General features: G+C 38.3%; 1 protein-coding gene across 6 annotated transcripts in view; it reads right to left on the bottom strand.

Annotated features, from left to right (window-relative positions):
• LOC134353047 (phosphatidylinositol-binding clathrin assembly protein-like) overlaps positions 1 to 21,405 on the bottom strand; it is a 133,542-nt gene that overhangs the window by 58,169 nt on the left and 53,968 nt on the right. For all 6 annotated transcript variants that reach the window (XM_063060877.1, XM_063060881.1, XM_063060876.1 and 3 more), the window contains exons 2-5: positions 10,243 to 10,385; positions 5,193 to 5,268; positions 4,859 to 4,961; positions 2,747 to 2,840 (exon numbers count right to left, since the gene is read on the bottom strand). In XM_063060877.1, the coding sequence (XP_062916947.1) occupies positions 2,747 to 2,840; positions 4,859 to 4,961; positions 5,193 to 5,268; positions 10,243 to 10,385 (416 nt within the window). The remainder of the gene's footprint in view (positions 1 to 2,746; positions 2,841 to 4,858; positions 4,962 to 5,192; positions 5,269 to 10,242; positions 10,386 to 21,405) is intronic.

Genomic DNA, 21,405 nt, shown 5'->3' with positions numbered 1-21,405 from the left:
AAATAGAAATATCAATAATCAAAACATATTGCAGATAGGTAAATTGACCTACACCTAACTTTCTTTAGAACTAAAATGCCTTCAGAGGATGAAATAATATTATACTACTATAGTCTAAATCTATAGCCTTCTCAATATTTTGTGTGGTGCATATGATGCACCATAAAAAAAACTTCCAAACTGTTAACAATAGTAATAACGTTAATGAAGTTCATACATACTAATCAAAACAAGAAATTGCATTCTGGTATCTGCCTGTCTATAACCCTCACCCATACTAACATCGCCAAGTCTAATACAGAGGCAAAAACACAGTATTGTCACGCAGTCTGAGGTGCACCGAAAACAAAGAGGCCTGCTTTACTGAAAGAGATCCTCATTAAAACGCATGCAGAAAGATTAACTATTGACATCTTTGCAAATGACTGATGAAGTTGGCTACCTTCTCACTGAAAAGAAGCTATCCGGAAACTAATTCTGAATACATGTATTTGAGCAATTCAAAGAATACTCCAAAGTAATTTAGTTTGTTATTTGCCTAGACTTTAAGATCCAATACAAACAGCCCAGTGGACACTCACATTTGATTCTAAAATGATAATGATTAAAATATAGTTTGTACAGACGAGTTAAAAGAATGGGTATTTTGGAGTGGCAGAAGATTATAACTGGGAAAAATACAAGTTTACTTAAACATACAACTGAAATAAAGTGTTATATGCAGAGTTCAAGACCAACTCCTTCAGATAAAACAGCAACATTTGGGCAATGATTAAATTTCAATCTAGAATTAATATCTATCACACACTGACTGCCAAAGGAAAAGCATCAAAAAGTAACAAAGTATCTCTATGGGGTAGTTGAGAGGGGTTCATAAACCATTCTGTAAAACCAATGTAAGACCTAATAATTTCCCTCAAGAAATGCTTTTTTTAAGTGGATATTTATTCAAATTAAAATCAGTAGGGCCATCATGGAAATTCTTACCTCACACTGCAACAAAAGATTCCAACCCCAAATCATCTCCTTTCCTAGGTTTCAGTGAGGTGCAACTTTAATTAATTGGCTGCAGCAATACATGTTTTGAATGGTATTTTTGTGCCAAAACAAAAAAATGAGCTATCAGCCTGGAACCATAAAATTCTTCAGAGTACCGCAAGGTAACTAAATAGTTCTGACACAACAGGTGAGATAATGTGAAGAATTTAAAAAAGAGCCAAGTTAGTGGACCAAAGAGCAAGGTTAGAGATACAATGTCAAAAATATTATGGAAAGTTTTAAGGAGGAATAAATCAATGCATAGAAAGAACCCAGACAACTGGGGAGCAAAGAGATCTAGGTGTCTGAGGTTTAGGCTGCATGAGTTTAAGCAGAATAGAAGTGAAAAGAATATATTGGAAAAATAAAATTTAAAGATAACAAAATGCAGATTTTAAAATATTCTTAGTTGATTCTTTGTATCACCTTTTCAAAAACATTATGACAACTGGCAATTCAAATTGAAACAGCATTCTAATTCTAGACATAATAGCAACCTGAAAGATAGGTTTCTATGAATGTCATCTGTTGATTTCTCCTAATTATGGGATTCTTATTTTTTATAATGCAAATGTGATGTAAGAATAATCTTACTCAAAAAAATCATTTATTAAAACAAGGAATGGTAATATTAAAAAATGGTAGCTGGCAAGGTTTGTGGAGACTTAGTTGTTATCTTTCCTAAAGAATTGTCTGTTATCTGTTATCTATCAAGTAGCGTACCGTGCACAATTCTGATTTGATGGAGACAGACGTGAGAGTACAGAGGAACATCTGGAAAAGTTCTGAAATGCCCGCTTCGCTGCCGCTGCTACTGTGTGGTAACTGGAATCTCCAGAGCAGAAGGCCCCGAAATCCTTGGCTTTGTGTGTTTCAGCGGCTGGGGAGAGGTCGAAGTTGCTCGGCAGAGGATGGCGCTCGGGAGGCTGTATCGGAGAGGCTGGTCGGAAGCTCGGAGTTTTCGGACGGATGGACTTGGTGTCGGCTGTTTCCAAGGCATCGGCAAGTTGACGGTGCCTGGAGGTTTATGGCAGGGAGTTACTCCCTTTTGCTGCCTGCTATCAGGGACTCCGGAGTTGATCGACTCAGGGACTTTTGAGACCTTATTTACTGTGCCCATGGTTTGTTCTTCACCAAATTATGGTATTGTTTCACACTGCTGTAACTATATGTTATAATTAAGTGGTTCTGTCAGTGTTAGTCTTTGGTTTGTCCTGTTTTCTGTGATATCACTCCAGAGAAACATTGTATCATTTCTTAATGCATGAATGCATTTCTAAATGACAATAAAGAGAGGACTGGGTGTTCTCATAATCTAATCTAATATTTTTGAAATTAGAAAATGATAATTGCATTTTAAATTTGGAACATATGATGTTTCTAAATTATCAGACAGATATATTATACAAGTATAATTGCAATACAAACACAATGGTCACATCAATAACCAGTCTCATCTATTTGCTCTGTACTTTTGTCTCTTTCCATCCATAAATTATCCAGGCATTAACTATCAAGGTAATAGAAAGGGAAGGAAACAACTTTAAAAAAATTCAAACAGAACAATGAAGTACTGCGATAATTTCAAGATGTTCCGACGTAAAGGAGACACATTTAAAGGCAGAGTTCAATTTCCAATAAATCTTAATTTTTAATACAAATTATTTCAGTTGGTCACTTGCAAGGTTATAAAAATACTTGCACGTACATCAAAATCTAACAGTGCATCAAGTTGATTCTGTATTAGTGGCAGTGTTTTCAGCAATTTCTCTGTATTCATTGTTCTCATTACTCCATCCGTCCTACAAGAATACATAAACAGTCATTGCACGTTTCATTTACAAGTTAATATTGTTAGATAAAAACTTCTCCTATGCATCATCTGTTTGCTAAGAACATACAACCCCTGTTTATAGGCATTGTTTTTTAAACAAAAGAGCAAAAATATCAAAATTTGGGCTTCTATCCAGATCTATCATAATTTTAAGCAGTTGTGCTGTCAGATCACAAAGCTGAACATGCTACAACTCCATTCCGACCCAAAATTAAAAGCTTGCAGCATTTTTAAACAGAATATAGACATTTCATACAAGTTAATAAATCCTATTAAATTTTCTGCTATTGCTCAGTAAAATTAAGACAATTCTTTTGAACAACAGTGTATATTCTCAAGAGAAGTCCCAGGATTAATTAAAAATCAAACCAAAGTAAGGCAATGATTGCACAATGTTTAAGTAGACATTAAACAAAAATGTAACCAATCAAAAAACAATAAATAGATTTACAAACAGAAACAACTAAAATAACAAACAAAATGAAAAATGAAGAAAACCATTAGAAAACCATGAAGAAAAAATTACAAAATTAAAACTGGTTACCAGGAAAGTACTGAAATTTACATTTCAGGGCAGAACATCGTGAAATATTCCTGATGAGAATTCATTGGGCTGAAACTTAAAACATTTTCCTCACTAATATAGTTTTAACTTTTATTTCAAACATTTTTATTCCAATTTTATAAAAAGTAACAAAGACATCATACTGATAGCTATAGGAGCATTATAATAATTACACTGCAAATACAGTGGATTCTGGTTAATTGAGACAGGGTCAGTACATTTTGACCCAATTAAGCAGTTGCCCCAATTAGCTGATTTCATAAAAATAATTAAAAGGTATAAAAACAAAACTACCATTTAACTGAGTATCGAATTATGTATTTAAATGAAAAACAGAACAAATCAGAACACTACCAATACCTCTACAGTACTACAAAACTGGATAAGTTCTGAATAGTTATCGATGGAGAAATTCATCTGCTAGTGAAATCATTTCATATTCACTCCCAATCGTTTCTGGCATCTCCAAGCCAGAATGCTTGAAACCACAGTGGACAGAACAGTTCCAAATTATTTTGCTGCTTATTTTTTTTTTACCAACTATCAGTGATAAATATCACTGCTTTTTGAACACAAACACACGCAACTGATGCTATTTAAAAACTAATCGCTGTAAGCACAAGTGCAGTGTAACAGCCAGACAAGTGCACACAGCTGTAGTGAGTCAGAAACTGTTACGACACAGTCTCCTGCCTGAATAAGCTGGCATATTGTCCAAAATAAATGAAGGGAATCCCAGCTATTTTTTCGATTTAGATTTTATTCTTTAAGAGTTGTCCCAAATAAACAGCTGCCCTGATTAACTGATGGCCCAATTAACTACAAATTGTATGTGTACTTCCTCACCTGACCTATTTAACAATGTGATTCCACATTTGTAAACAACAAATGCAGACTGAAAATGAAACAGAAAGGATAGTTCCTTCAAGGAACTTGAAATATGTTTTCTTAACCAGCCATTCACTGCACTGAAACATTAACTTTGTTTTCTAGAGACACTTCCTAATCGGTTCAGTACTTCTAGCAATTTTTAATTTCATTTCAACATGGGAGTAAATTGATAAGAATACATCTCAAATACCAACTTGTCTGTTTTCTTTACAGTTGTTAATTAGCTTTGCTGAGTGCTTCCAGAATGTGTTTCAGAATTTTAGTGTTTTCAGATTTGTTTTTCTTCACTTGTACCAAATGTAAATGTGTTCCACCCATTGTATTTAAATTGTTTGGCAACCTTGAAATTTGGTAAAAGTACATTCAAATAATAGCCTCACAGTATGTCAATTATGGAGTTGTAGTATGTACCAAGTACCATTTTGACATTATTTTCATTGAAGTATCTTATAGAATTAATTTTATATTAATTTGCTATATTGCCATATTTATTAATGTCCAGCCAGTTCAGCAATACTTAAATGTCATACCCTCTCTTCATTTTAGTGAAGTCAAATGCCATTAGTCTGTAGGAGAGTGCTTTCTCATTAAGGTATCTGCTGTATCGTCTGATGAAAGTTGACATATCGTATCCTATAAAGGTAAAAGAAATGTGGTCAATGATAATTTTCATGCCTTCTTCTCAAACCATTAAGTCCACTTCAACTACTCCTTAAAACATGTTCAAATATCTGTAAAGATCGTTAAAACTTATTTTTAGATGTTTGTTTATACCATCAATGTTAAAAATCAAAAGAAAATTAACACATTCTTTCGATTTTTTTTTGTTAAAATCATACCTAAATAATTCACTCACAAACTTACCTTGCATGGCACTTTTATCCAAAAAGTTATTCAAGTTGAACAATGTGTTTCTTGAAGCCAAATACTGGATAAACCGCTAAAAGAGAAAAAAAAATCCGATTCAAATCTCAGATTACAATTAATACCCAATTTATTTGATCTAAGGCACCCATGGAAAGTATTTACTATTCTGCTGCTTCCAAATGGATTGCTGGTCCTGAACATAAATGAGCAAGAAATTTCAATAATGAATTAAAATAAATTAATAACAAGTCCAAAACCAAATTTTGAGAATTTGGCTAAACTGATACATTGATATTCTTCTGTGCCATTTTTCTGCAATATATATCTCCCTAAAATTGACTTTAAAAGTCCTTAAAAAAAATCAAAATTTCTAAATATGAACTCCAAAAACCAAAATAATGGCCTCCTTTTTTCAGGAACAGCTTCTGTGGGGGAGAAATTTTTCACATTAGCAGTATTCCTCTTCACAGCTCTGACTGCAAAAGCAGCTCTAAAGTGAATGCAGTGCAACCAGCGTTCTTTCAGCAGCTGGAAAGTATTGGAAAGAAACAAGTCTATGCTACACTGGTGGGAGAGCAGGGGCAGAATTCTCCTGGAAGCACAGGTAGAAGAACCTGCACAGGCTTCTGATAAATTGTACATGCAAGGAACAGTTTCCTTCTGAAAAGTGAACCATGTGCTTAGCTGGGGATCTGAAGTTCTCAGTGCCATTTTGTATGTTTTTTTCCAAACAAAAAAGCCCCAGGGTTTCAAAGGGAATATGAATTAGAGCATTGAGTGGAAGATCCAAAGCATGCACTGTCACAACAGCAAAATGGACACATTAGTGAACAAAGGCCCAGCTCACTCTGAGCTCAGGACCCCCCTTTAACTGTGTGGCTCAGTTGCTTTGTGCTTCTATACTTAATGCACCTTCTTCCCAATAAGACCACCATTTAATTTACAAAACCCAATTCATCATATGGCTGTGGTACATATTCACAAGCTTAAAACAACTTTGACAGTAGAGTTAATGAAAAATTTCCATTTGCAAAGGTAAATTGATACCTTATAAAACTCTATTATGTTTTTTTTCTCTCTGCTAGATTATGTATTGCATTGAACTGCTGCTAAGTTAACAAATTTCACGTCACAGCCATGATAATATACCTGATTCTAATTCTCTGCCTAGAGCTGGCTTAATTGTTTATGGGTAGGATCAAAATAAAGTCGATCACTTTATCATTTTACAAAATGGCAACAGCAAACATCACAGTGAAATTAATAAACATGTGGGACAGTGAGATATAAATAGAAATCTGACAATCACTACAGAAGAATGCATAAACCATGGTTGGAAGCTACAACTATCATTTTCAATAGATTACTAATGTGGTTTGAGTTTGTTTTATTATGCTTCCTAAGGAGTGTGACCAACTTCTAAAGGCTAAGATGATTCTAAACATTTGTATATATTTATTATGATGGAAATTAGGTAGGCTCAGGCTAAATGACTTCATTTGAAAATAAAGTTTCAAAAGACAGTTCAAGATAAAGTAAAAGACTAACCTTCGGAAGATACATAACAGATTTCAGGAAATTAATAAAGAACTTTATATAGACATCCGCTAGTCTCATGAGACCATGGATTTGCGCCTTGGAATGTTTCCAGGATGCAGGCCTAGGCAAGGTTATAAGGAAGACCAGCAAATGCCCATACTGCAAGTCTCCCCCTCTCCACGCCACTGATGTTGTCCAAGGGAAGGGCATTAGGACCCATACAGCTTAGCACCGGTGTCGTCGCAGAGCAATGTGTGGTTAAGTGCTTTGCTCAAGGACACACACACTGCCTCAGCCAAGGCTCGAAATAGCGACCTTCAAATCACTAGACGATCGCCTTAACTACTTGGCCACGCGCCAACACATAAAACTTTATGAATTGTTTTAATTAAAGTAATACTGGATTTAATATCTTCCCTTATACTAAATATCTTCCCTTAAGTGAATCCTACAATGCTTTGGATCATAACGACACTTGCAACTACCGTGGGGAGAGGAAGAAAACCACACTTTTGCTGAGCTGTATCGATACCAAGTTGGTTCCTGGATAATCATTTTCTATTGTATGGTATGTAGAGATAAAGTATTATCACCGTTATCATAGCCTGGAACTAAAGCACCATCCACAGAGCAAGAATTTCAGGTTGTATACATTTTCTGATAATAAATGGAACCAGCTGAACAGTTTTTGTACCAGCCAATAGATCCTGCTGCTGCCTCAGCCAAATCAAATTAAACACATTATTTCTGTTCCAGTACAATGTGGCTTCTGTGCTCCAACAAAACTGTTAACAGAAAATCAATTACATTTCCTGGAAACTCTACAGTCATACCTTGTGCAAACTGGAAGGTTAAGCTGTTTAAAAAAAAAGAGGCATATACGCCAAAATGTCAATAATTTTCATTTTAAAAGAGTGCATTAAGTTTAACCTGTGGTATGTTTAATCGACACAATAAATAAAACCTAGCTGCACAAAATAATCGTCATGATCCTGGCATATTGAATACTTCATAATTTCCTTTCTTATGGGGAGTGGGAAATAAATGAAAAAAAAGTTAAAACAATATAGAAAGATTTGTTTTTCAAAAACTCCAGATGTTGGAAACTTGAAGTAAATAGAAAATGCTGGAAACACTCAGCAGGTCAGATAGTATCTGCAGAAAAAGAAAAAAAGGGTTAATGTTTCAGGTCAAAGACCATTCATTAAAATGGTAGGAAAGAAAACATGCCTGCAATTTAAAACTAGAAAGCGAGGTGAGAAGGCAAATGAAAAACTGAAATTTTTTTTTTAATACAGGGAATACCCTAGCATGCTAATGAAGAGCTAACAATTGAGCTAATAATATGAATGGCTTGTCAGTTCTGATAAAGACTAAGAAAGCGAGTTACCTAATGTGGCAGAAGATTGGGCCTTAATGTAACAGTGTGGGAGACGATAGAAAGATCAGTTAGAGTGGGAGCTGGACAGAGTTAAAGTGCCAGTCAACAGAGCTCAAAGACACCCTTGCAGACTGAACACAAATTCTCCACACACAAAATGGAGGAACTCAGCAAGTCAGGCAGTTATCAACTACTCTCTGACTTGCCGAGATCCTCCAGCATTGTGTGTGCTGCTCAAGATTTTCAGTAACTGCAGGATCTCCTCTATAAATTCTCTAGTGTTCACTCAATCTTTGTTTGGTTTTGCTGATGTAGAGCTGACATACATAGATGGGAAGCACAAATGAAGGACCACATGTGGTGTATGAAGGGGAGTTGTAAGTGGAAATGAAAGAAAGCGTGTGTGCACGCACTGGTGAAAATTGCAAAGCAACAATCCCTTGAATGGAAAGGCTGGTTTGCTGGAAGGTAATGACTACATAACTCCATTGTTGCACTGTACAGAAGGACAAGGGTTGAGGTAAATGCAGGAAGCAAATATGATGTAGTTGAGGGCTCTGTCAACTATGATAAAGTTTCAGAGCTGAGCGAAGCATCACATTTTGGAGGCAGCTGTATAGAAAGTTTCATCACCACAGTAAATATGACGGACATTCACTCTGGTGTTGAATCTTTCCACACAGCTGCCTCTGAAAGTGTAACAGAATCCTGAGATGAAGATGGATGGAAAGTATAGTCAAGAGAGCGATGAGAGTCTAGAGGTTTACAATGCCTTAATTTCAGATGATGGGCAAGCAACTAAGCAATTCTCATTACTAATTGCCATTTACTAGCCTAATCCAGAATGCTACGTTTTGCTGAATGCAGACTTAGACTGATTCTGAGGAGCTGCAAATGGAAATGAATGTTCTGCTATCAAAAGCAAACAACCCCCTTTTTCTACATAATAGGAGGAAGATCATCGATGAAGCTGCTAATAGATGTCTTGGGGGATGGAATGGTTGATCCTTTGTGTAAAGCGCACTTCAAGTCATTGGGCTTTTTTTGATGCCCCATATAACTGGATGCCTTGATGCTGCACTTCACTTGGTCAAGAGCAATTATTCTCATCTCATCTCTAAAATTCAGCTCTTCAGTGATGCTAATGATTAAATCTGGAGCAGTGTGGTCTGGTCAAAACCTGATCTGAGCACTTTGAGGAGGTTATTTAATAATACAGTGGCTGACAGCCTTTAATCACTCTGTCAATGCCCGAATATAGACAGGTAGTAATTAACTGGTTGGATTTGTCCTGTTTCTTTGCTAACAAAGGTCACACCTGGCTGATTTTCTACATTGCCAGGTAGAAGCTAATGTTTGAACTGTAACAGAACAACTCAGCTGGATGGACAGGTACTCCAAAGTGCTGGTCCTCACTGCTATTGCCGGCACATGGTTTGATCCTGTAGCCTTTGTACTTTCAGCCTTAGTATTTTACAGAGTGATATGTATTTAGTAAAGCATGGCTTCTGTTATGATGGAAATTTGAGGGGACAGCCTAGATGGATCATGTATTTGACACAAGAAAATATACCAGGTTTCATAATTGCTTTTTAATGGCTTGTCTGATCTCAATGACAGATGTATGACAATAATCACAGGACAGCCCTCGATAGTTGAATGAGTAAACCTACTGCTATTGTTATCCTGGCTGATATAAATAATTATCAATGGTTGCATTGGTGATTAGTGAAATGGGAGAAAAAGCTGTATTAGAAAATAAATTATGCTTCCACCTGTCCAAATATCTTTTCAGTCAAACATTTAAACAAAGTGCAGAAGCAGAAATCCTACTACTCATAGAAGGCCTGCGCAATCACACAAATACATTTTTCATTTAAAAATAAATCTTCGAAGCTACCCAGGTGGGATCCAAATGCAGACTATAAAAAGCAGAAAATGAGGTCACAACTATTTCTGATCAAAGGGATATTAACTTATAATGTTAACTTTAAATCTCTTCACAAAAGCTGTCTGAACTGCCAAATAATTGTTTTTATTTCCGATTTCCAGCATTTTTAGTTTGCTTTGCTTTCCATGTGTTGACAATAACCTTTTAAATGGCAATAGTCATTTGATAACACTTACCTCATTCCCATACATCATCAAGTGATGTGTTGTGATTAATGCCTTAAACACTACAACCCAGCTGCTGTTGGTTGCCCTCTCAAATAAAGTATCAGCCATCTGTGGTATGTTCACATTCATCTCATTGGTACACTGGATCAAATCTGGAAGAAACCGAAAGGAGAGACAGGAGAGACATTTATGATGCATGATGCTGTTGCTATGTCTATTTGAGATTTTAAAAATTGCTTCCACCAACAACTTATAAACTTAACTGAAGCAAACTTGTATGATCAAAGTTACCTTCCTCTACTCGTTAAATGTAGCTGTAGCTTTGATTTGGTATTATCATTTTAAGAGCTCCAACTGATAACATGCATTAAGTGAATTTAATTGAAGCTTTTGATGGTATATCTTACAACAATTCACAGCAAAGCTGGCAGTGAACACTTTATGGGTTAGATACAGTACAAGAAATATAGAAAGACATCAAAAATTATTACTTGAGTCACATGAAAAATGGAGTGGAGAGAAGAACATATATCCTATGGTTTAAGTAGAGTGGAAAGGAAACCTGTCTTTGTTCAACAGGAATTGTGTATGAGCCACTTGACAGCAGTTGTATAGTGGCAAAAATCATAAATATACAGTAATTATACAAGCACACAGCAAAACCAAAGGCTTTTCCAATTTTCATACAGCTTAAATAAATGCAGAAGATAATTTTCCAGAATATGCACAGGATATTTTTGTGCCTCATTTTGTCTTGAATTAAGAAGGATTTAGCACTAAATCCTGAGCTGGTTTTATTTAGTAGCCTAATAATGCATGAATCTTCATTTAATGGCCATCATAATAAGATCAGTTCAATGCAATATCCTGGAGAGAAACAGGGAAAGTTTCTGCATTTGGCTAATGCTGGCTTCAATGTGATCAGATAACACTGAGTCTTTTTAAGAGACCCGTAGATAGGTACATGGAGCTTAGAAAAATAGAAGACTATGCAGTAGGGAAATTCTAGGCAGCTTCTAGAGTAGGGTATGTGGTCGGCACAACATTGTGGGCCGAAGGGCCTGTAATGTGCTGAAGATTTTCTATGTTTCTAGAGACTGGGCAAGTCTACAAGGTAAAACCAAAGCACTGCAGTGTGAATAATTAAAAATGAAGTTGCCACACCAATTTATATCTTAAAGGGCCCAAAGGCAATACACAACATAAGTGATTAAGTGCACATAATCCATAGAGGAAGCGTGGACACAGGCCCTTCGGCCCAGTGAATAAATGCTGACCATTAAGCATTCATTTTAAACCTTAAGTTAGTCTAACCCGGTTTATTCTCCTCAGAACTCCATCAACTCTACCCTAACTCTGCTAATCACTCAAACATTAGGGACATTTTATACTAGCTAATTACCCTGAGAATCTGCACACTTCTGCGATATGAAAGAGTATCCCGAGGGATACCAAAGGTCATGGAGCTATGATGCAGTGGCTTACCCAGCTGCACCACTGTCCCATAACAAGGCAAAGACTAGTGTAAATCCTAGCAAACTGGAAGAGATATAGAGAACATCACAACAGAGCAGCTTTTTAAAAATACGAAGCAATTTTTCAAGCTTTTGAATCAAGAGTTTATCCAAATTAAAAATCACAAGAACACAGAAGAAAAGTAAGAGGTGGTGGGTTCCAAACCAAAATTTTTTAAAGGAAATAGACAAATGCATTGACAAATTAGTTAGGCCACCTACAAAACTAGTTCAAAACCAATCCTTCAGACAAGTTAACTGAATTTAAGAAAAATAGTGAAAAGCAATTCTGATGGTAATCAAGGAATTAAAGACCAGTTTGCCAAAAATTTGTTCTGAAATTACTGAACTCTAAAGCAGATTGAAAATTCGTGCAAGTCAATACATATAGAATAGCTTATGTCTGCTAAACCAGTTTAAAATTTTCATTAAGTGACAGATTGTAGATAGGGGAATTCCTACCATGGATTTTCAGAAAGTCATTTGATACATTTCCTGTTAGTAAAATTTGAAGCTCGTGAAACCAAAGGCAAATTTATTAGCCCTGTTATGTAATGGACTCAATGGCAAGATGCAAAGGATCCCCAAGTAAACATAACAATCTATGCAGGAGATCTATCTCAGCTCATCACTCTGCAACTGGGTCCTGAATTTCTTGTCAGACCATTCACGGACAGTGAGACTGGGCCCTCACCTGTCCTCCACTACTATCCTGAATACTGGTATACCACAAGGTTGTGTATTGATTCCCATACTCTACTCCCTCTTCACTTATGAATATGTACATGCATTTAACACCAATACCATCGTCAAATTTGCAGATGACACAACAGTGATCGGGTTGATCTCCAGCAGAGACAAATTAGTGTACAGAACAGAGGTACAGAACTTAGTGAGCTGGTGCTCTGAGAACAACCTGTCTCTTAATACAGCAAAGACTAAGGAGATAATTATCAATTTTGGAAAGTCACGGGATGACGAGTACACTCCAGTCTACATTAACGGAGACATAGTGGAGAGAGTGTCCAGTTTCAGGTTTCTGGGAATACACATCTTAAAAGACCTTACATGGTCCACTAACATCACTACAATAGTTAAGAAAGCACAGCAATGCTTGTTTTTCCTCAGGACGCTGAAGAAAGCTGGTCTATCTGAACAGATGCTGATGACCTTTTACCGCTGCACCATAGAGAGCATCTTAACATACTGCATCTCTGTGTGGTATCTCAGTTGTACAGCAGCGGATAGGAAAGCACTTCAGCGGGTCATCTCTAGCGCACAGAAGATCATTGCGACACAGTTCCCAGCCCTGGAGGACACCTACAGCTCTCGCTGCCTAAGGAAAGCTACAAGCATCTGTAAGGCCAATACACACCCATGCAATCATCTGTTTGAACTTCTTCCATCTGGCAGACATTATAAGATTTTCTATGCCCACACTTCCAGACTGAAAAATAGCTTTTTCCCCAGAGCTATAATTGCTCTGAACCAATCGACCAAGCATCATCCATAAATTCATTATATTGCTACTTTAATACTGGTTTTATGGCTGTCATGCATCTGAGTTGCGCTTTTGTACTGCTGGGCATTGCATTGATACCCCAATCTTATTGGACTATGCTACTTCCACATTTTTATCAATTTATGGTAGGTATTAGGTCATCCACTTTGAACCCATGTGAAAGTTCATTTGCTATACCTTTGTCATTTGCACAGTCATTCAATGACTAAAAGCTTAGTATACTACTGAGTCTGAATAACATTTTTCTGTATCTCTATGGCACACACAAACTTAAAAAACTTAAGTGAATGGATTTGATTGTAAGTTTGAATGAGGTAGATAGGGTTGTGAAAAAGCATATGACATGTCGGCTTTCATCATTCTGGACATTGAGTGTAAGGGTTGGAAATTTCTGTTGCTGTTGCATAAGATTTTGGTGAGACTACACTTGGATTATTGTGTATTTTTGGTCATCCTGTTGAAAGAAAGATGTCATTAACCTAGAAGGAACTATTAAAGGTTTTCCAGGATTTTGTCTAGTCTTGGGGTTGCTGAGTTACAAGGAGAGGTTGCATAGACTAGGACTATTCCCTTGGAATGAATGTGGGAGATTAACTAGGTGAGGAGGTCAGATGCAGTGTTGGTTAAATTGACAACCACTGCCAGCGAGTCCCAGATGACTTCTTCAGGTAAGTGGCTTCTTTACCTTTCCTACATTATTAATCAAAATGTGCTCACGTATTCAGTCAGCCACATTTCTTCACCAAATCAGCTTTACTTCTCTCAGGCCCAGAAACCACCTGCAGTGGAATTAATGGGCAGTCTGTTCACCTACAACGAGGAGGAGGGAATGGGGTGGGAAATGCTTTTAGAAACAATATTCCTGGTGGGCCAAAGGGCTTGTTTCTGTGCTGCTTACTCTATGGGACAGAAAGCAGTTGTTTGGACATATTTATTGAAGAAAGCTAATTAGCACAGGAACAACTCTTCGGCCCACAATGTTGTGCTGAGCAAATTAAATTAGTAATCAAATACCCAACTCATCCAATCCCTTTTGTTTGCCACAATTTCCAGTCTTCCACTTCCTGCACATTCATTTGCCTGTCTAAAAGCCCCTTGAAAAATATTGTATTCGCCTCCACTACCACCCCAGGCAGCAATTCCAAGCACCCACCACTGTGGGGTGTGGCGGGGGGGGGGTTAGAACCTCCCCTCCCCATTAGGCTGTGACCACAACTTTTCTACAGTTTTTTGCAGCCATGGACAGAGCAGTTGCCATACTATGCCCTCTGGTAGCTTGGAAAAAAATACTGGCAGTTTAATCTGTCTCTCATAATCTTATCAGCTTCTATCACATCTCCATCAGCCTCTACTGCTACAGAGAAAACAACCCAAGATGGACCAACCTCTCCTTCTCGCTCATACCCTCTAACCCAGAGGGCATCCTGGTAAACCTCTTCCACATCCCCTCCAAAACCTCCACATCCCTCCTATAATGGGGTGATATGACTGAATGCAATACTCCAGTCCATCTCATCACCCTTTACTCCCTGTATACCCATGACTGTATCGCCACCCAGAGCTCTAATCTGCTAATTCAATTTGTCGATGACAATACATTGATTGGCCTTATCTCAAACAATAATGAGATGGCCTATAGGGAATAAGTCATCTCTCTGACACAATGGTGACACAGAGAGAAAATAATCTCTCCCTCAATATTGCTAAAGCAAAGGAGCTGGCTGTGGATTACAGGAGGAATGGAGACAGGCTGACCCCTATTGACATCAATGAATCTGGGGTTGAGAGGGTAAAGAGCTTTAAGTTCCTCAGCATCCACATCACCAAGGACCTCATGTGGTTTTGTACACACCAGCTGTGTGGTGAAAAAGGCACAATAGCGCCTCCTTCACCTCAGTCGGTTGAGGAAGTTTGGGGTGGGCCCCCAAATCCCAAGAACTTTCTACAGGGGCACATTTGAGAGCATCCTGACTGGTTGCATCACTGCCAGGTACGGGAACTGTATCTCCCTTAATTGCAGGATTCTGCAGAGAGTGGTGTGGACAGCCCAGCACATCTGTAGTTGTGAACTTCCCATGATTCAGGACATTTACAAAAATAGGTGCGAAAAAGGGCCTGAAGGATCACTAGGGACCCGAGTCACCCCAAACACGGTCTATTCCATCTGCTACCATCTGGGAAACGGTACCGCAGCATAAAAGCCAGGACCTAAAGGCTTTGGAACAGCTTCTTCCATCAGGCCACCAGACTATTTAACTCATGGTGATTTGAGTGTATTTCTATGTTACATTGACTCTTCTCTTTATTATAAATTATTGTAAATCACCATGATTGCACATTGCACACTTAGACAGTGACGTAACAAAGATTTTTACTCCTCATGTATGTGAGGAATGTAAGAAATAAAGTCAATTCAATTCACACTAGGACACCGATTAATAGTCTTATTACAGTTAGGTAGGTGTCCTTGAGCCTGGTAGTACATGCTTTTGGGTTTATGTATCTTCTGCCCAGTGTAAGGCTGGGAGAAGAGAGAATATCTGGGGTAGGTGGGTCTTGGATTTTGCTGGCTGCTTTACCATGGCGATGAGATCTGTGGACAGAATCTGTGCAGCGGAGGCTGGCTCCACAATATGTTGAGCTGTGTTCATCATTTTCTATAGTGTCTTGCAATCATGGGCAGGGCTGTTACGTATCCAGAAAGAATGCTTTCTGTGGTGCAACGATACAAATTTGAGGGTCAAATTTCTTTAGCCTCCTGAGGCTAAGTTTTCTTGAGCCTAGTGTCAAAGTTGGACCAGGTCAGGCGATTGGTGATGTTCACTCCTAAGAACTTGAAGCTCTCAACCCAGTCACCCTCTCAACCTCAGCACTGTTGGTATAAACAGTAACATGTGCACAGACCCTCTTTCTGAAGTCAACGACCAGCTCTCTTGTTTTGCTGACATTTAAGGAAAAGCTGTTGTCATGACAACATGTCACTATGCTCTCTTTCTCCTTCCTGCTCTCCAATTCATTGTTATTTGAGTTACAGTCCATTACAGTGGTATAATCTGCAAACCTGTAAATCAGGAATTCCCGACCTGGGGTCCATAGATCCCTGTTAATGGTATGGGGCCATGGCATTACAAAAAGGCTGGGAATCCCTGCTGTAGGTGGAATTAAAGCAGAATCTGACCACAAAGTTGTGAGCATTTAGCAAGTAGAGTAGGGGGCTGAAGACACAGCCTTATGGGGCACCAGTTCTGAGGGTAACTATTAAAGAGGTGCTGCTGCCCTACTAATTGCCATCTATTGGTCTGGAAGTCAAAGATCCAGTTGCAAAGGCAGGCTTTGAGTCCAAGATCAAGGAGATTAGTGATGGGTTTGCTTGGAATTATAGTATTGAAAGCGGAGCTACAGTCAATGACGATAAACTAATGCAGGGGTTCCCAACCTTGGACCAATACCATTAAGCAAGGGGTCTGAGGACCTCAGGTTGGGAACCCTTGGTTTAATGCTTGTATCTTGATTACAGTACCTTGTTTACAGTGCCTATAAAAAAGTATTAAATTATTCCTCTACCCCCACCCCCAGAAATGTTCATGTTTTATTATTTTACAACAGTGAATCACAGTGAATTAAATTTGGCTTTTTTGACACCGATCAACAGAAAATTACTCTTTCGTGTCAAAGTGAAAAGAGATCTCTACAAAGTGATCTAAATTAATTAAATAAAAAAATCACAAAATAATTGATCGCACATGAATTCACGCCCTCCAAGACAGTATTTAGTAGATACACCTTTGGCAGCAATTACAGCCTCGAGTTTGTGTGAATAGGGCTCTATCAGCTTTGCACATTTGGACACTAAGTTTTCCCCATTCTTCTTTGCAAAACTGTTCAGGCTGTCAGATTGCATGGGGATCCTGAACGAACAGCTCTTTTCCAGTCCGGCCACAAGTTCTCAATTGGATTGAAGTCTGGACTCTGACTTGGTCACTACAGGACATTAACTTTGTTATTTTTAAGCCATTCCTATGTAGCTCTGGCTTTATAGTGGGGGTCATTGTCTTGCTGGAAAACAAATCTTCTTCCAAGTTCTCCTACAGACTGCATCATGTTTTCCTCCAGGATTTCCCTTCATTTTGCCCTCTACCTTCACAACCCTTCCAGGGCCTGCTGCAGTGAAGCATCCCCACAGCATGGTGCAGCCACCATCATGCTTCACAGTAGCGGTGGTGGTGTTTTTGATTGTGTTTGGCTTACACCAAGCAGCGTTTAGTCTGATAGCCAAAACTCTCGATTTTGGTTTCATCAGATCACAGAATTTACTTCCAGCTGACTTTAGAGTCTCCCACCTGTCTTCTGGCAAACTCTAGATAAGATTTCATGAGAGTTTTACTCAACAGTGGCTTTCCCTTTGCCACCTCCCATAAAGCTGCGACTGGTGAAGCACCTAGGCAACAGTTGTTGTATGCACAGTCCATCTCAACCATAAGCTTGTAACTCCTTCAGAGTTGTCATAGGTCCCTTGGTGACCTCCCTCACTTGTCCCCTTCTTGCACAGTCATTCAGTTTTTGAGGACGGCCTGCTCTAGGTAGATTCATAGCTGTGCCATATTCTTTCCATTTCTTGATGATTCCAAGGGCTATTCAGTGACTTGGAAAATTTTTCTGTATCCATCTCCTGACTTGTGCTTTCAATAACTATCTTGAGCAGTGGTCTGGAGTGTTTTGCCTTCATGGTGTAGTTTTTACCAGGACTCTAGCTCACCAGCAGTTGGACCTTCCAGATACAGGTGTATTTTTACTAGTCAATTGAAACATCTTGATTACACTCAAGTCTTCAAAAACAGATTTCCATTTAACTAATTATGTGACTTCTAAAACCAACTGGCTGCACCAATGATGATTTGATGTGTCATATTAAAGGGGGGGGGGTGAATACTTATGTAATCAATTATCTTTTTGTTTTATATTTGCAATTTAGATCACTGTGTAGAGATCTGTTTTCACTTTGACATGAAAGAGTCTTTTTCTGTTGATCAGTGTCAAAAAAGCCAAACTAAATTCTCTGTGATTCAGTGTTTTAAAACAATAAAACATGAACACTTCCAAGGAGGGTGAATACTTTTTATAGGCACTGTAATGGTATTGGTCCATGACATTAAAATGGTTGGGAACCCTTGGTCTAGATGGTCCAAAGATGAGCGCATGGTCAAGAAAATGGTATCAGCTGTAGACCTGTTTCAGCAGTATAGGAATTGCAGTGGTTTAAGGCTGCCTGGGAGGCTGGAGTTAAGATCTGCCATGACCAGTTGCTCAAAGCACTTCATGGCAGTGGTCGTTAAAGCACATTATCTAGTTTTTCTTTGGCACTGGGATAGTAGTCGTCTTCAGAATGAAGTAGTAGGTTGTTAAAAATGTCAACAAATACAGAAGAAGAGGAAGAATCTGAGCCAGAAACTGTGGAACTGAAACAAGAAATTAAACAAGAACCAGCAGATCTGCACAGGATCCAAGGCAATGGCCAGGGACATCATCCAGGTCACATGCTTTCTGTGGATCTTTCTCTTATAGACTGATCTTATGGCTGTAACTGTGACTGTAAGTTTAGATGCATTAGAGGCTGTCTGGTGATTTTCCAGTCTCCTGATGCACAGAATACATTAAGCTCATTGAGAAATTATGTGCTGTTGTCAGCAATGCTGCCTGACTTCATCATATAACCCATTATAGTACAATTGTTCTGCTACTATTGTCAGCTGGTCTGGCAATCAAGTTTGGACTGCCTACATTCTCATCCAAATCTTTAGTATAAATGACAGACAGCAATGAACCGAGCACTAATTTGTGACACATGCTGCTCACAGGGTTCTTGTCTAAAAATAGAACCGTCCATCACAACCGTCTATTATAACATCAGGATAATTTAGTATCCAGTTGACAAACTTGCTCTAGATTCCATGTGATCTAAATTTCCAGCATAGCTGATCTTGTGTACCTTGTCAAAGGCCATACAGACAATATCTACTGCATTCCCTCATCGATCTTCTGGGTTACCTCATCAAAAACTAAATTTGAGGCAGACAATTGCCTCCGCACAAGTCATGCTGACTATCCCCAATTAACATTTTCCCTTCCAAATGTATACACGTCCCATGGTTCAGAACTCCTTCGAATAACTTACCCATCACTAAAGTTAAACTCACCATTTTCTTGTTTCAAGGCTTTTCATTTATAACCTTTCTTATAATAAAACAACAGTATTAGTCATTCTCCAGTCCTCTGGAACCACAGTTATCAATGGTACAACTAACTCCACAAGATGCCCTGTAATTATTTTCCTTGCTTCCCAGAAGTTGCTGAATCCACAGAGTTCTTCCAGAAGGTTTTCTGGTACGTGTTACAGCATATTTAGTCTCTTGTACCTCAGTCTTTCCCTCCATGATCAGCACATACTCAACAATTATCCGTATAGCATTTTCCTCTTTTCTGTCAACAATGAAATAGTTATCTGACAGGTTGTTAAAATTTCAGTTAGCAGAGAATTAATGAGGCAGACTTGTCCTGTAGAAACAGCCTTCTGCTCTACTCTCTTTTCACTAAGCACAGCTCCAATGCATATTTAAGTAGGCTGACGACACAACTGTCATTGTCTGAATCAGCATATAAGAGGAACCAAGAGGTACCATGACAACAACCTCTTACTCAATGTCAGTAAGACCAAGGAGCTGATTATTGACTTCAGGTGGAGAAAACTAGAGGATCATGAGCCAGTCTTTGACTGGTGGTGGAGAGGGTCAGCATCTTTAAATTCCTTGCTGTTATCATTTCAGAGGATCTGTCCTGGATTAGTGCCATTACAAACAAAGCCTCTACTTTATTAGAAGTTTGTGAAGATTTGGTATGTCATACAAAACCTTGACAAACTTCTATAGATGTACAGTGGGGAGTATATTGACTGGTTACATCATGGCATGGTATGAAAGCATTAATGCCCTTCAATGGAAAAGCCTACAAAAAGTAGTGGATACAGCCCAGTCCAACATGAGAAAAGCCCTCCCCACCATTTAGGACCTGGACTACCAGGTTCAGGAACAGTTTTTACCCCTCAACCATCATGCTATTGAACCCAAAGGGATAATTTCACTCAGCTTCAGTTGCCCCATCACTGAACTGTTCCCACAACCAATGGACTCACTTTCAAGGACTCCTCATCTCAAGTTCGATATTTATTGTCTATTTATTATTTTGCTTTTTTGTTGTTTCTTTGCACTTTGATAATAAATTTTACTTAATCTTTGAAATGGAAATTAACTAAACTAGTTTCAAAAGATTTTTATTTTCATATGACCAGTTTGAGATCAGATTCCAGAAACAAACTACTGTTATCCAACTCAATGCATTACCCTGTTCCTTGCAGTTTATTTCTTTGGAATACACATACAATGTGAATAAAATGATACGTTTGGGATTGTCCATTTTTCCCACAAAGAATTAAATGAGAGAAATTAGTTACACAAATATTGCAATTGCACCATAGCAAAGGATTTTTATGTGCAATACACTATTGTTATTAATGGAATTGCAAAGAGAGAAAACAAGAAAATAGCATTGAACTGGTCCAATGACGCAAGAAGTATGCTCATGCTAATAGTTCTTTTTGCTAATGCTAACAGCCACTTTGTTTTTCCTCAAGAATATTGGGATCACTGCTGACTAGCAGACCTTGATTTTTACACCATGTCTGAGATGGTCAGTTTAATATGTTTCTTAATGTAACAATAATTATAGTTAATCTTAATCCAAAAGCTACTAAAAAAAACATGAAAGGCAACTGGACCAGAATAAGGGAAACATTTATCAATTCTAGAAATAAGTCTCACACCATCACCAACCTTATTGACTCTGGCAATGTCCCATCCACCGCCAACCTCAGTTTCCATAGTGACCATCCTGTGCTTTCCTACGCTGCGTCAACGACTGAATTGATACTGCTTCCTGCACCTGTGCTGAACTCGTCGATTTCATCCACTTTGCCTCCAACTTCCACCCTGCCCTCAAATTCACTTGGTCCATTTCTGACATTTCCCTCCTATCCACCGATGTCTATTATAAACCAACGGACTGTCACAGCTACCTGGACTATAC

Source organism: Mobula hypostoma, chromosome 10, assembly GCF_963921235.1.
Source record: "Mobula hypostoma chromosome 10, sMobHyp1.1, whole genome shotgun sequence".
Taxonomy (NCBI): domain Eukaryota; kingdom Metazoa; phylum Chordata; class Chondrichthyes; order Myliobatiformes; family Myliobatidae; genus Mobula; species Mobula hypostoma.
The sequence above is the reverse complement of the archived record's forward strand: the minus strand, read 5'-3'. Positions and strand labels throughout refer to the sequence as shown.